Here is a 15,337-nt window from a genome sequence, read left to right as displayed (position 1 = left end):
CAGATCTTCTCAATGATAAAGCTACAAAACTGGAGACTGACTGTTGCAGTTTGCTCTCTGCTAATATGACACTGCTCTGTGATGTTTCTCAAGACAGACCACAGTCCACAGTTCTACTCACTTTGCACCAAGAAATGTTTCACAACATTAGCCACCTGGGCATCAAAGTATTGGTATGATCAGTGACAGACAGGTTTTTGTGGCCTGATGTCAAGTGTGACTGCTGTCACTGGAGACAGAGCTGCCTTGCTTGCATCATTCAAAAACTAATGGCCATACTCAACTGCAACTCAGACGGTTCCCGATTCTCAAGACCAGATTCTGTCACATCCACTTGGATGTCATTGGATCACTCACAGATTGTGAGAGATTCCTTTATCTATTTCTGGTCGCTGACATAACATCCCATTGGGTTGAAACAACACCCCTGTGTAACATCACCATTGAATCGGCTGCATGTGCTTTAGTGGAAACCTAGATCACTCATTTTGGTGCACCTGAGTTGTTCACCACTGACTGGGGCCACCATTTCAAGTTGGATCTATTCAGTGCCTTGTGCTAGCTCTGCAGAATTACCTACACACAGACAACAGGGCGTCACCCACAGAGCAATGACCTTATGGGGATTTGATACAGGAGCATGAAGGTGGTCCTCATGTGTCGCCCTTGTTTGTGGACCAAGCTGCCCTGGGTTTTCAGCATTTGCTCTTCGTATAAGGAAGACTTATATGTCTCCCTAGCAGGGAGTGTATGGGGAACCACTAGTTCTACCAGCTGACTTTGCACAACTTATTACCGATGGACATCAACAGGACCTACCAGAACTCATTCAGTGCATCTGTCAGCACATTCAGAAGATGCACTTGCCAGCTCCAGCTCCTCATAATACAACCCTCAAGGTATTCACAGATGGAGAGCTCTCTATATGTGAATTTGTCATAGTGAGGGATGACATGGTTCGGGCAGCCCAGAAGCCCCCATACACTGACCCATACTCCAACACGGGCTGCAGACATTTCTCATCCTGCTTTGTGGCAAGTCCATGACCTCCCCCTCTCCTGCCTCACACCTGCCTGTGCCCCACAAGCTGTTCCGAATACACCACATCCCGAGTATGAGACCTTGGTTGGCACTACTGGTAACCAAAGTATGTTGCTGCTTCTTTCTCCACCAGCAGAATTGTCTCTCAATAACCGATCTCCTGCTGATCTACCATCTCCCCCAGCTTTGCTATCCAGATCATGCTACAGCACCCATGACATTCATTGCAACATCTGGCACTGTACCATGTCTACAATCTATGCATCCATTACAACAATCATTTGAGAAACAGTCCAGCTGTGTCTGCTCACAAACCAGCAATGACACGGCTGGCCAAATGCACCTGTGCCTTCATCTTCTCACTTACTGCTGCACTTGGTGCCACTAAAGAGCAACAACCCATGCAAGATGCAGGCCGCATGATAAGTGGTCCGGCTATGTCTGCTCATGCACCATCCACGACCTACACCAGCCTTGCACTTGACACAGCACAGCAATAACCTACAGTGCTCCACACTCCCAGCAGCGGAGGGGGGGGGGGGGGGGGCTGTCTGTGAAAGTATTGATCTCAACACAGTCTCCAGACACCTTATGCCACAAGAAGGGAACAATCTTTGGACCGTGCAGACAGACAGTAGTGCAAACTGAGTCTTGGTCCAAAGCAGTTGCATGTATTTATGTTGGCTAATAAAGTTTACATAGATGTAACTGCTGCATTTGTTCTTCGTCATAGCCATAAATACCGGCCCATACTATGATCTACCCATATACTTAGAACAACCCTTGAAGTTTTGTAGGTGTGTTCTGGCTCACCCGCCATTTACATTTACATAAATTACAATTTCCTATACAACAGATACAATTACAGTAAAGGTACAGATGCACATTACACAGTTCCTGAATGATAATAACAAAATCTACACACAATATCTATATTAATATTTGACAAATTGTTATCTTCTCTCTTCAATAGTGATATGTTCAGAACAGTTTGGTAGGCATAATAGTTGTCATCATACTATTGGGAAATCAGTTTAGCAATACAAATTGCAGCCTCAGATTGCACTACTATCTGTCTGTACAGTCTACTAGTATAAAGTTTGTAACTTTTAAATCACAAATATAAATGTGGTTTCAGTTGCCTGAGACTGCAGATGTGTGTGTGAGTTGCGTGTGTGCATGCGTGTGCGTGTGCGTGTGTGTGTGTGTGTGTGTGTGTGTGTGTGTGTGTGTGTGTGTGTGTGTGTGTGTGCATTGTTGACGAAGACCTTAATGGCTGAAAGCTATAATTGTGAGAGTCTTTTTGCTGTCCCTATCTGCGACTCAGAATCTCTGGTGAATAGCAACTTTCCTTCTCATAATATTGTTACATTCCATGCTGGATTTTCCATTGTTTGATTATAATATTGCTACACATTTGAAACTAGGAATAAATATTCCAACTTCAGACAGTTATACAGTACTCTGAAAATAATTCTTCAACTGTATAAATTACAAGAAAGCAAAGCTACAAGAAATACATTTTTCTAAGAATATAAATGTAAGTGTGTAAAGCAGACATGTAAGTCACTGTTGAAAAACTTACTGCTTCCAGAGCCTGCCAAAGTTCAGCATCTGGAAATTCATCAAATGGATCCAAGTTCTTACGGAGAGATCCAGAGAAGAGCACCGGTTCCTGAGGAATGACTGAGATTTTAGGGCGGAAATCATGGAGGCCTATAGTACCTGTGTCTATGTTGTCAATCATAATTTCTCCTTCTATGTTAGCTAGCCTGAAAAGTGCAGCAATAATGGAGGATTTTCCGGCTCCTGTTCGACCAACTATGCCAACCTGCAATGAAAATTTTGCAACAATTAGTCCCAATAGAACAGTCTAGTAGTTTATAAATTAACTGAATAATGCTATCATTAATCTATCTTTAAGTACTTCAGTTACACTGTGGAATGTATACTTGATATTAAGAACATGATGGAGAATTTTACACTGTGCAATGTATACATGGTATTAAGAACATGATTATGAATTATTTGTCTTATTGTTGACCACCACAGTATTAAAGTTTTCCTTTGTTGTGCATCATTCAGAATATTTCTATCTGTGATTTCCATGGAACACTGTTTTTTATTTATTTATTTATCTTACAGCTCGAAACATGTATTTAACATGCATGGGCAATGTTACAATAATTACATTGAGGTTATTGATACACAATATATATAGATTACATGCTATTAAGTAAAAGATCATTTAAGTATATTTAACATAGCATTCCTGAGGTCAAATCATGTCATCACCATACTGTATGGGCACTTCAATATAAGCCATTTTTTCAACTCATTTTTAAAAATTCTACCAGAAAGCTGTTTCAGGTTGTTTCACAGAGAATTATAAAATATTGCTCCCTTAATGAATGGGGTATTCATTGTTAGATTCAATCTTCTACTCACCATATGAAAGTCTGATTTGTGTCTTGTATCGTAATCATGTATTTCCATATTTCTGTTTGCCACTTTTTTGTCTTTTTTCACTAATAATACTGATTGAAACATATATACTGCATAGATAGCCATGATATTAAAATTAATAAACAGGTTTTTGCATGAAGTTCTGGGTCTTACTTTTGCCATAGTTCTTATTACTCTTTTCTGCAATACAAATACCCTTCTTATATTGTATTGGCTACACCCACCCCACAATACAATTCCCTAAGATAGATGGGGATGCAGCAACCCAAAATACGCTATTTTTATTGCTTCAATATCTAGATATTGAACTAATCTTCTTAGTAAATACAGACTAGATGTTATTTTACACAGACATGATCTATTTGCTGATTCCACGAAAGTCTGTCATCTATATATATATCCCCAGAAATTTACATTTTGAACACGTATTTTCCTGTAAAGTTAAACCACGAATATGTAGATATTTTATTCTCTTTCCATAGGCTTAAATGTATTTTACGGCTTAAATGTATTTTACCAAGTCTCAGGATATTAAAATATTATGGCAGTTTAATTTGAAACCAATCTCCTATAAATCACTCTCTGATAAAAATCAAGAAACTCAGTGATCTCATTCTTTTGCTTAATTTTGTTTAGTTGTATCTGCTAACTGTGTTTTCCTCTTTCTTCTGTTATTTCTTTTGTCTGGCACATTTTCTAGTTACATTATCCTTCAGTACCTTAAAAAGATATTTGCTGTAAATTATCTAGCATTATTGTGCTGTCATTCAGTTCATGTATCAACATGCCCTACCAGATTTTTATACTATCCAGTCCCAAAATCTAGCTTCTTATACTATGTACACAGATCAAATATTCAACTGCAGCAACTACAAAAGATGCAGACATTGTTAGTTTGGGCTTGAAGCCAGTAACAAAGCCACAAGACTCTGAGTTTTCACATGAGTATCACCAAGCGGCAAAGCAAGAATGCATATACCACTGAGGATGTTAATTAAATTAGTGCAATCACAAGATTACAGTTTAGTAACAGCAGTAATAATAATTATAATTATTATTGTAATAACTCTGCCAGGGGTATTGCAAGCTGGAATGAAAAACCCAGTAATGCTGTTGTTGAACGTAAGCTCATATAAAAGAAGGTGCAATGTAGATGTCAAAATCAAGGCAATCCAGGACTGACAACACTGGGTTGCGTTAGGTGTGAGTAATTACTACCAAACAAACTCAAGATAAAAGAGCGTAATGGCACAATGAAATCAAATTAGTACCCCATATGATAATTCTCTGGTCACTGAAATGCAATGCAAGTGTCCTGTTCAGATTCTGGAGGGTGTAACGGATGGAAGTGACATCATGCTAAAGACAAGACAGAATGTCTTGGAAGTCCCAAAATGTCCCATACACTTTAACACAAATGTAGGATGATCTTAACAACACATCACATAAGCTCATTAGTATGAACTGTGAAGATGAAAAAACTGACTAAAGTTCTCCAGTAAAATTAAATTTTAGTAGTAGTATTGGAGGAAACTCACTTTACAGATAAAGAAATTTTTAAATCAGATGGATACTGATTCTTTAAGAGCAAATCCCACAAGAGAGTTATGAAGGACATCGAGTGTTCCAGCACATCCTTTGTTGTCAACAACAAAATCCTTAGATCTGTCTCAAACTTTGAACCAATAAATGACACATCCTATTTGATAACAATGCACCGTGTGAAGAAAAACACATACTGTAGTTTTATTAAGATCTAAGGCCCAACAGTGACAAAAACCATAAGGACTTTGAAAAAAAAAGCCATATTAATTCTAGAGTACAGCAGGTACCAGAATAGTGAAGATCCTGAATCATGACACAAAAATCTCACTGAGTGATTTTAATGCAAAAGTTGGATGGAAACCAAAGTATACGAATATTGTTGAGTTCTACATGGTGCATAAAAGGGTCAACTAAAATGGAAAACAACTCATTGAATTACCTGAGAAATATAATCTTCAACAATGTCCACACAATTTTGCAGTATTTTTAATTTCTGAAAGGCATCTGATTCAGTGCCAAACCTACACTTATAGTCAAAAGTATGATCATATGGGGCATCAAAACAGAATGTTATGTTGGATGAAGAGTCATCATCAAATGCAGAAGTAACTTTGGATGTGTCTCCAGGAAGTCTGTTGGAACCCTTGCTGTACATGGTGTACGTTAATGACCTCGAGCACAATATTAACAGTAATGTCAGACTTTTGCAGATGATGCAATTATCTATTATGAAGTACTGTCTGAAAGAAGTTGCATAAATGTTCAGTCAGATCTTGATAAGATTTCAAAATGGCACAAAGATTGGAAACTTGCTTTAAATGTTCAAGAATGTAACATTTTGCACTTCAGAAAATGAAAAAATGAAGTATCCTACAATTACAGTATCAGTGAGTCACAGTTAGAACTGATCAAATCATACAAATACCTGAGTGTAACACATTGAAGGTATATGGAATGAAATGATCACATAGTCTCGGTTGTGGATAAAGCAGGTGGTAGCACTCCATTTTCAGGCCACATTTGACCCATCAGGACCATCTGACCACAGTGTCATCCTCAGCTGAGGATGCAGATAGGAGGGGCATGTGGTCAGCACACTGCTCTCCCGGTTGTCATGATGGTTTTCTTTGACTGGAGCCATTACTATTCAGTCGAGTAGCTCCTCAATTGGCATCATGAGGCTGAGTGCACCCCGAAAAATGGCAACAGCACATGGCGGCTTCGATGGTCACCCATTCAAGTGTCAGCCACACCCGACAGCGCTTAACTTCGGTGATCTGACAGGAGTCGCTGTATCCACTGTGGCAAGGCAAAGCAGGTGGTAGACTTCAGTTTATTGGTAAAATACTGGGGAAGTGCAGTCAGTCTGCAAAGGAGATTGCTCACAAATCACTCATGTGACTGGTTCTAGAATAGTGCTCAAGTGTGTGAGACCTATACCAAATAGGACTAACAACAGAATTGAATGTATTCAGAGAAGGACAACATGAATGGTCATAGGTTTGTTTGATCCGTGGGAGAGTCTCCCAGAGATACTGACAAAACTGAACCAACAGATTCTTGAAGATAGATGTACGATGTCCCAAGAAAGTCTATCAATAAAGTTTCATGAGCTAGCTTTAAATGATGGCTCTAGGAATATACCACAATCCCCTACATATTGCTTACATAGAGAGTGTGAGGACAAGATTAGAATAATTACAGCATGCACAGAGGCATTCAAACAATCATTCTTCCCACACTCCATATGTCAATGAAATGAAAAGAAACTGTAATAACTGGTGCAATAGGATGTACCCTCTGTCATGCACTTCATGGTGGTTTGCAAAGTATAGATGTAGATGTAGATGTCTAGCCAAGAAGAAAAACGACATGGACATCATCATACACAGCATAAATAGATAGGTACATAGGAAGGTAGGGAGCTAGGTAGTTACCTCCTGGTGGGGGGGGGGGGAAGGGAGAGGGAGAGGGTTGGAGGGGGGAGAGAGGGGGAGAGAGAGAGAGAGAGAGAGAGAGAGAGGGGGAGGGAGGGAGGGAGGGAGGGAGGAAGGGAGGGAGAGAGAGAGAGAGAGAGAGAGAGAGAGAGAGAGAGAGAGAGAGAGAGAGCAGGGACTAAAATAGAAAGAAACACACTCAGGAGGATATTAATTGTAAGCTGACACAAAAGGATCATTTAACTCTTTGGAGAAAATATCATACACCCAAGGAAGAAGACATCTGGTTCAATGAAAGCCAGTGAGCACACAAAGCAAAACAAATTCACTATGAGAAGCAGGACCAAACAAAACAAATTCATAGTGGGAATCATAAGTATGCTAAGGAATTATTGGACAACTATCAATTAAATGAACCTCACAAATATTAAAGAAATTTTTAAGAGGAGGATAAAACTCCCCACATGTTTTCAAATGAAAGATGGAATCTTAATGGAACAAGAAGAAAAACAGACTATTACACTTGCAAATACCTTAAGAAACTTTTAAGTTGTGAAAAATTAATTAATCCAATCAGAACTAATAAACTACACGGTAAAAATGGGCTGTCTCCTTCACCAGATTACAAGGACATCAAACACAATATTCACAGACTAAAATACAAAACGGCTGATGGGAAAGACTCCACAATAGCAGAATTATGGAAGCTTCCACCTCAAAAAGCAATAAATATTTCACATTAAACCATGAAAAACATATGGGCATATTGTTCTACAGGGTATAAGTGGTGATAAAAAACTAAACTCTGTCCGAACAGGCCACGAAGGCCAACAGTACCAACCAGCTGCCATGTCATCCTCAGCCCACAGGTGTCATGGATGCAGAGATGGAGGGGCATGTCTTCAGCATGCAGCTCTCCATCAGTTTATGAGACTGGATATAAGTAGTGATGGTGGTGAATAATCACACAACCTGGATACAATGTAGAATGCTTTTGTTATCACACAGAGCACAAACAAGACAAGCAACCAAACACAACAAAGCCATAAGGCAGACTGACTTTCAGTGAGTTACTGCCAAGGACTCCGGTCGACTGACAATTATCCTATTTGTAGGTACAGTGTTCCCACAGAGCCAGGTGGGGGAGGGGGTGGTGGGCTTAGTGCACAGCACTGTGAGGGAGGCTGCATGGAGTGATGTGTCAGTGGGGCTGTACAGATATGGGTAGGGCTTCCATGTGCAGTGTGATCTGTAGCGATGAGGTCATTGGGTTGTGGCATATATCAGATGGCGTAAAGGCAGTAAATGTGGAAGTGGTTGGCTTGCAGAAGGGCCAGCTGTAGCATGAGTGCATATCAGCATCAGGACTGGGAGTGTGAAGGGTGTTGACAGGGGTAATGTCTGGTTGTGCAGAATTTTGGCCAGTGAGGCTTCAAGGTTTTGTTTTTGTGCGTTGGAAACTCAGGAGGACTCACAGGAATCCCTCAGTCCACAGTCCTCCATGATACATCAGGGCCACCATTAACATCTGGCGTCACTGTTTGACCAGATCATCACTTTTGAGGATTGTATGCTGTGGTTCTGAATCACTTAGTTTCTGTCATGTTGCATAGTTCAAGGAAGAGTGCAGATCTGAACTTCCCACTTGGATTGTTGTGACGGACATGGGGCAGTCAAATGTACATGTTGTAAGCACCCTTTATGGATTTCAAAACGTCCTACGGGCAGCTGCGGTGTCTTGAGACTTTGCTCTTTTGACATGGGACACATACATGAGCACAAAGTGTATAATCTGTCTGTCACTAGGTGGGTGGTTGGGTGAATGCCCAGTTATGACAAATTGTGGAGCTGTTTGAGTATAACATGGCAGAATTGTTAAGCTACAGGACGGCATGTCCAATTTTGAAAATGTCATAGAGTAAAGGGCAGGTCACCCCTGGGACAGGATGAGATTCAATCTGTAGATTCATGGATGGGTCATGAATGAGGGCTTGCAACAGTTCAACACATTGTTGTGGCTCAGCAAACTGACCGTAGTCAAGAGTTGATGACAAGGCGCTGATGCATGAAAAATAATCTGCTAAGTGCGCAATGGTTGGTGTAGATAACAGGTGGCAACCTTCTATGTCCTTCTGAAATGGCATACTGTTTCATAAACTACCAGTAACTCCCTGTCATACACAGGCCACTTACTTTGTGAAGATGTGAGTTTGAGTGAGAAGAAATGGAGTGGCTGCCGCATGCATCCCACCTCTTGTCGTTGCACAGTCTGATAGTGGTGTCACTTGCTTCTGCTGTTATGATGGACTGTGCATGAGGAAGGGGATGTGCCAAGGTGATGACTTGGGTAAGGCTGTTATTAATGCTTTGAAAAGCAGATTCCATCTTCCTGTCCTTGCGAGTTTGCATTTGGTGCTCGTATTCTTGCTGGTGTGAGCTTGTGTTAACAGCACTTGCAGATAGGCTGTCTGTGGAAGGTATCTTCTGTAGCAATTTATCATTCTTGTGGTGGAGTCAGTAGTTGGATACTCTATGCATTATGGTGTGGTATGGATACCCAATAAATTGACAATGTGACTGTGGAATACGACTTCTCTGAGTCAAAATTGACATTTGTCTCCATTGATTATGACACTGTTGAGAGAGAAGGCATCAAAAACTTGCCTGAAGTGGTTATCGTGAGATTCCTCATTAGTTAAGTATAACAGAATGGGAATTTGAAGATTAAACAATCAATGAAGTACTGCCATATTTGTGTTATATCATTAAGTCTGTACTGCATGAACTTTCACCCAACCAAACCAAAATGCATGACAATAGCCTTTTGTGAATTTTGTCTGGGCACATAGGTATTTGTAGGTAAACAGAGGCGTTCACTAACTAATGAATGAAGTTCTGTCCATACTGAAACGACCACTGAGTATTGTGTAATCATTGCACAACATGAGAGATCTGTTGTGGCGTTTTTTTCTTTTTAAAAAAAGGAGAAACCCATGAACTATCAGAGGTGTGAACTATCCATGCTTGTAAGAGCTCATCCACTGCTGCTTTGGCAGCCCTCAGTAGATCAGGCAGCAGCCAGTGAGGTCTGTGTCATACTGGGTGCCCAGGTGTACCTTTTGGATGGTTCTGTTCTTAATGGCATGCTGCCTGAGTAACTCCAGTGGGGGGTTAACTAAGATTCAGTAGTAAATAAGCGGTGCAGACCTGACTTTTTCTGGGGTAGCAGGGAGTGGTGTAGTGAGCTTATTCTTGGGTGGCATTAGAGGTGCTGGGTTGGTGTGGTGTAGAGATATCAGAGAGTTGGAGGCAACAGTTGAAGACAGTTGATGTAACCAGTCATGAATATGTTGTGTTGCATGACATTCTTATATTTGATGATGTTGTTGTCGCAATGTAAGTGGAAGCTCAATTCACGTGTGTCACAAAGGAGTTCTTGGATGGGTTGAATACAGTCGAAGTTGTGGAGCCATTCCTGGAGAAGCCAATGAGCATCAGACACATCCATGTGAGGTGGTGGTAGGAGCATAGGAGTGCAGAGAGGCCTGTTCTGTTGTGGTGGGCCGCTTAAAAGGCATGACCAAGTACACCAGAAGCAGAGTGGCCACAGGTTGTGTGAGTTAGAACACCTTAGTCAGGTATTGCACTAAGTGTAAGTGCTGGAGAAAGTCTGCACTGGCAACTGGTTCTGCTACATCCGTGATGATAAATGTCCAAGTGAATTCTTCGTTGAAGACAAGGTCTAGTGTACAGACTTGTGAGCAAAAGACTTGGATTGTTTAATCATTTGCTCTGTGGAGTTGAGCAGGCCTGTGGGATAGTGTTTGGCCTAGTGAGATGGGCAGTGAAGTGCTGAAATCTGAGCCTATGTCAACGAGGTATAGCCAGATGTGGTCATTTACAAAAAGTCTGTTATTAAGAAAGAGATAGGGCAGATGTAATCCACCGTTGTCATTTGTAGAACTGAGACAATCTAAATATCATGTTTGGTCTGGAGCATCTACAATGAATCTAGTATGTAATTTGGGAAATTGCATGGAGGATGGCAATTGGTAGAATCGGAGTATGTTGCATGATACTAATGAAAGTGATTCTGTGCAGGCACATTGTGGTTGATGGCATGCTAAGCAAGTGTGGACACAACGTAGTTTGCAATGTTCTCCACAGGTGCAGGTGTGGCATGGATGGTGGGGAAGATGTGGTTTGTTGATGCCACATGAAGATCATTGCTTCAGCCGGGTGCAGTGACATCAGCATTGGTGGAAGTTGGGCAGTGTTGGCTCAGCTAGGTTAGCAGGCCATCATTTGTACTGACATTGAAGTTGTGAGTCATGCACCCTGTCATTGTTGCTGACATTAGTGCTGCAATGTCTGTGTTGTATGACAGAGTATATCCAGTCAGAAAGTTTAAGGCATACTTGTAATGGTTTGTGCTCATGGGTGACCATGGTTAGTTGGTCTTACAGGGTGGAGATTCCCAACACACACGGACCTTAACTAATGCTCAGGGATGAGGTGAAGGTCGATCTGTGTGCAGAGTTGATGCCAAAAATAAAATGGAGTCTTGTTGCTTAAAACTGTTTCATAAATGATGTGATGGTGTGGGTCAGTTGGTAGAGGAGTGGGGGATCAGTGAGGAGAGGCTGAGGATTATAACACCTACTGTGTCCACATGTTCCCCAAACTGGCTTAGCCGGGTAACAAATTTCAAGCCGTCACTGATGTCACTGGATCTGAAGATGCTAGATGCTGTCCACAATGGCTAACCATAATGTTGGAGTATCTGGCTGGAATGGTGGTAGTTTGAAGTGTGTCCAGTAGTTGGTAGATTGGCAAGGCAATGTTCATAATGGAAGAACAGCTGAGTAAATATTGTCCATATGTGACATGATGCATCGTAGATGATGGGGGAGGGATGCAACCAGTTGCATGAGGACCAGCATGATCAGATTCACACTTGATATGGTTCATGTCTCTTCTACAGCGAGTAGGCACAAATACAACCAGTTGGACTGCTGTGGCTCAGGTGTTACCCAGTTTGTGAATAGAAAAAGGTCCGCCGGCTGGAGTGGCCGAGTGGCTCTAGGCATTACAGTCTGGAACCGCCTGACCGCTACGGTCACAGGTTCGAATCCTGCCTCGGGCATGGATGTGTGTGATGTCCTTAGGTTAGTTAGGTTTAAGTAGTTCTAAGTTATAGGGGACTGATGACCTCAGCAGTTAAGTCCCATAGTGCTCAGAGCCATTTGAACCAAGAACAAGGTCCCATGCATGATGACAAAGTACATAGTTTTTACATTCCACTGTTCAGCAGGGTTGCACACTAATGTAGCACTGTGTGTGACAGTCTGCAATTGGAGTGTCACATTTTACCATACAAGCTACATGTGGGGCGTTATCTGTAGCATCCAATGTCATGCCATGAAAATTGTTGTCTACATGCATCAATTGTCGTGCACAATGGTGGCACAATGGCAGCACTATAGCTACACAATAGTAAGAAATGACAAAATTACATGTGAACATGGTCACACACAGTCACCAATGTGATTTTACAGGGTATAGGCAATGACGGTGGTGAATAATCATAGAACCAATGTACAACATAGAACATTTTTCATATCATACAGAGCATTCATTAGACAAGCAACCAAAAACAACAAAGCCATGAGCCAGATTGATTATCACAGTGTTTGTACCTGGGTTTCAAGATCACTGTCAGCAATCCGCTTTGTCGGTGCAGTGTTCCCACAGCAGAACAAAGAACTACAATATGATTGGAAGTAAGAGTGATTCATTGCCTGCATAAGAAAGGCCACACTACAGAATTGAACAATTTTTATGGCATCGCATTACTCCTAGTAATGTGCAAGATAGTATCACAATTCATCTTAATGAGGAGCATAACAAGTCAGGAACAAACTGAGATAATAACAAGGATGAAATATCACAATTAATCTTAATGGGGAGCATAACAAGTCATGAATAAACTGAGATAATACCAAGGATGATTCTGAAAAGTCTGGTTTACAGCAGAACAAATACAAAATCTGAAAACATTAATAAGATTTCAAATACTGAGAGGAAGACAATATGTATCTACTTTTGTAGGTTTTAGAAAGGCATATGACTCCTTCAGTATACTGACAGAAATGGTTGTCAATTAAAAAATGCTAGGGATTATAGTACAAGAGCAACCATGGCCAACATAAAGGACAATGTCAAATTTTGAGGAAGTCTCTCTAAACATTTGGAATCACACCAAGAGTTTTGCAGGATGATGGATCTTCATTATTCTTGTCCAGTTGCATACTGGAAAAAAATAATACAAAGCTGGCACAAGGAATTAAAACTCTGGAATCTGTTTAAACATTTCAGAGAATAAGAAGAAAGGTGTGGAAACAGACTACTGTATTTAATTTTTACAGATGACATATTGCCATAAGGATAGAAGATTTTGAAACACACACACACACACACACACACACACACACACACACAGAAGTAATAACAAATATCAAGAGTGCTACAACCCATTCAGTACCAAATAGGCTACAGAACAATAAAACCTGTAGACAGGTTTAAATATCTGGTGAATGGATTGCAGCTAAGAGGCTAGATGAAGAACCTTCAAAGCAAGGACCAGAAAAACGTCAATAGCTTTCCAAGCGACATGACACATTTACAACAAAAAGTGCTTTTCCATAAATAACAAAGTTCATCATTACAATTCGGTCATAAAACTGTTGTGCCTGTATGCATGTGAGTGTCTTATGCTTTCTGAGAGATGTTTACTAGTGGAATTATGAAGAAAAGAGATAAAGACCCTATGTAATATACTGGGTCCAAATTACGAGGGCAGTTCAATAAGTAATGCAACAAATTTTTTTTCTGAAACAGGGGTTGTTTTGTTCAGCATTGAAATACACCAGGTTATTCCCCAATCTTTTAGCTACACAACACTATTTTTCAACGTAATCTCCATTCAATGCTACGGCCTTACGCCACCTTGAAATGAGGGCCTGTATGCCTGCACGGTATCATTCCACTGGTCGATGTCGGAGCCAACGTCGTACTGCACCAATAACTTCTTCATCATCCGCGTAGTGCCTCCCACGGATTGCGTCCTTCATTGGGCCAAACATATGGAAATCCGATGGTGCGAGATAGGGGCTGTAGGGTGCATGAGGAAGAACAGTCCACTGAAGTTTTGTGAGCTCCTCTCAGGTGCGAAGACTTGTGTGAGGTCTTGCGTTGTCATGAAGAAGGAGAAGTTCGTTCAGATTTTTGTGCCTACGAACACGCTGAAGTCATTTCTTCAATTTCTGAAGAGTAGCACAATACACTTCAGAGTTGATCGTTTGACCATGGGGAAGGACATCGAACAGAATAACCCCTTCAGCGTCCCAGAAGACTGTAACCATGACTTTACCGGCTGAGGGTATGGCTTTAAACTTTTTCTTGGTAGGGGAGTGGGTGTGGCGCCACTCCATTGATTGCCGTTTTCTTTCAGGTTCGAAGTGATGAACCCATGTTTCATCACCTGTAACAATCTTTGACAAGAAATTGTCATCCTCAGCCACATGACGAGCAAGCAATTCCGCACAGATGGTTCTCCTTTGCTCTTTATGGTGTTCGGTTAGACAATGAGGGACCCAGCGGGAACAAACCTTTGAATATCCCAACTGGTGAACAATTGTGACAGCACTACCAACAGAGATGTCAAGTTGAGCACTGAGTTGTTTGATGGTGATCTGTCGATCATCTCAAAAGAGTGTGTTCGCACGCTCCGCCATTGCAGGAGTCACAGCTGTGCACGGCCGGCCCGCACGCGGGAGATCAGACAGTCTTGCTTGACCTTGCGGCGATGATGACACACGCTTTGCCCAACGACTCACCGTGCTTTTGTCCACTGCCAGATCACCGTAGACATTCTGCAAGCGCCTATGAATATCTGAGATGCCCTGGTTTTCCGCCAAAAGAAACTCGATCACTGCCCGTTGTTTGCAACGCACATCCGTTACAGACGCCATTTTAACAGCTCCGTACAGCGCTGCCACCTGTCGGAAGTCAATGAAACTATACGAGATGAAGCGGGAATGTTTGAAAATATTCCACAAGAAATTTCCGGTTTTTTCAACCAAAATTGGCTGAGAAAAACAATGTGTTGCATTACTTATTGAACTGCCCTCGTATAAAAAATTGTATCTACAGAAAAACTGAACTAAGAAATATGTTCTAAAGTACAAAATATTATGGACATAATGCACCAATTCCGAGTTTCGTTTTATAACCACATAAGAAGACTGAATGATTCCAAATAGACATCTTCAGCATCTTTGACTCAA

At 41.2% G+C, this 15,337-nt stretch overlaps 1 protein-coding gene across 4 annotated transcripts in view; it reads right to left on the bottom strand.

Annotated features, from left to right (window-relative positions):
• Positions 1-15,337, bottom strand: part of LOC124593680 (ATP-binding cassette sub-family C member 4-like) — a 473,970-nt gene that overhangs the window by 80,021 nt on the left and 378,612 nt on the right. For all 4 annotated transcript variants that reach the window (XM_047131977.1, XM_047131979.1, XM_047131978.1 and 1 more), the window contains one exon: positions 2,627-2,872. In XM_047131977.1, the coding sequence (XP_046987933.1) occupies positions 2,627-2,872 (246 nt within the window). The remainder of the gene's footprint in view (positions 1-2,626; positions 2,873-15,337) is intronic.

This window comes from Schistocerca americana, chromosome 2 (genome assembly GCF_021461395.2).
Source record: "Schistocerca americana isolate TAMUIC-IGC-003095 chromosome 2, iqSchAmer2.1, whole genome shotgun sequence".
NCBI lineage: Eukaryota > Metazoa > Arthropoda > Insecta > Orthoptera > Acrididae > Schistocerca > Schistocerca americana.
Note: the sequence above shows the minus strand (reverse complement) of the source record. Positions and strands in the feature narration are given on the sequence as shown.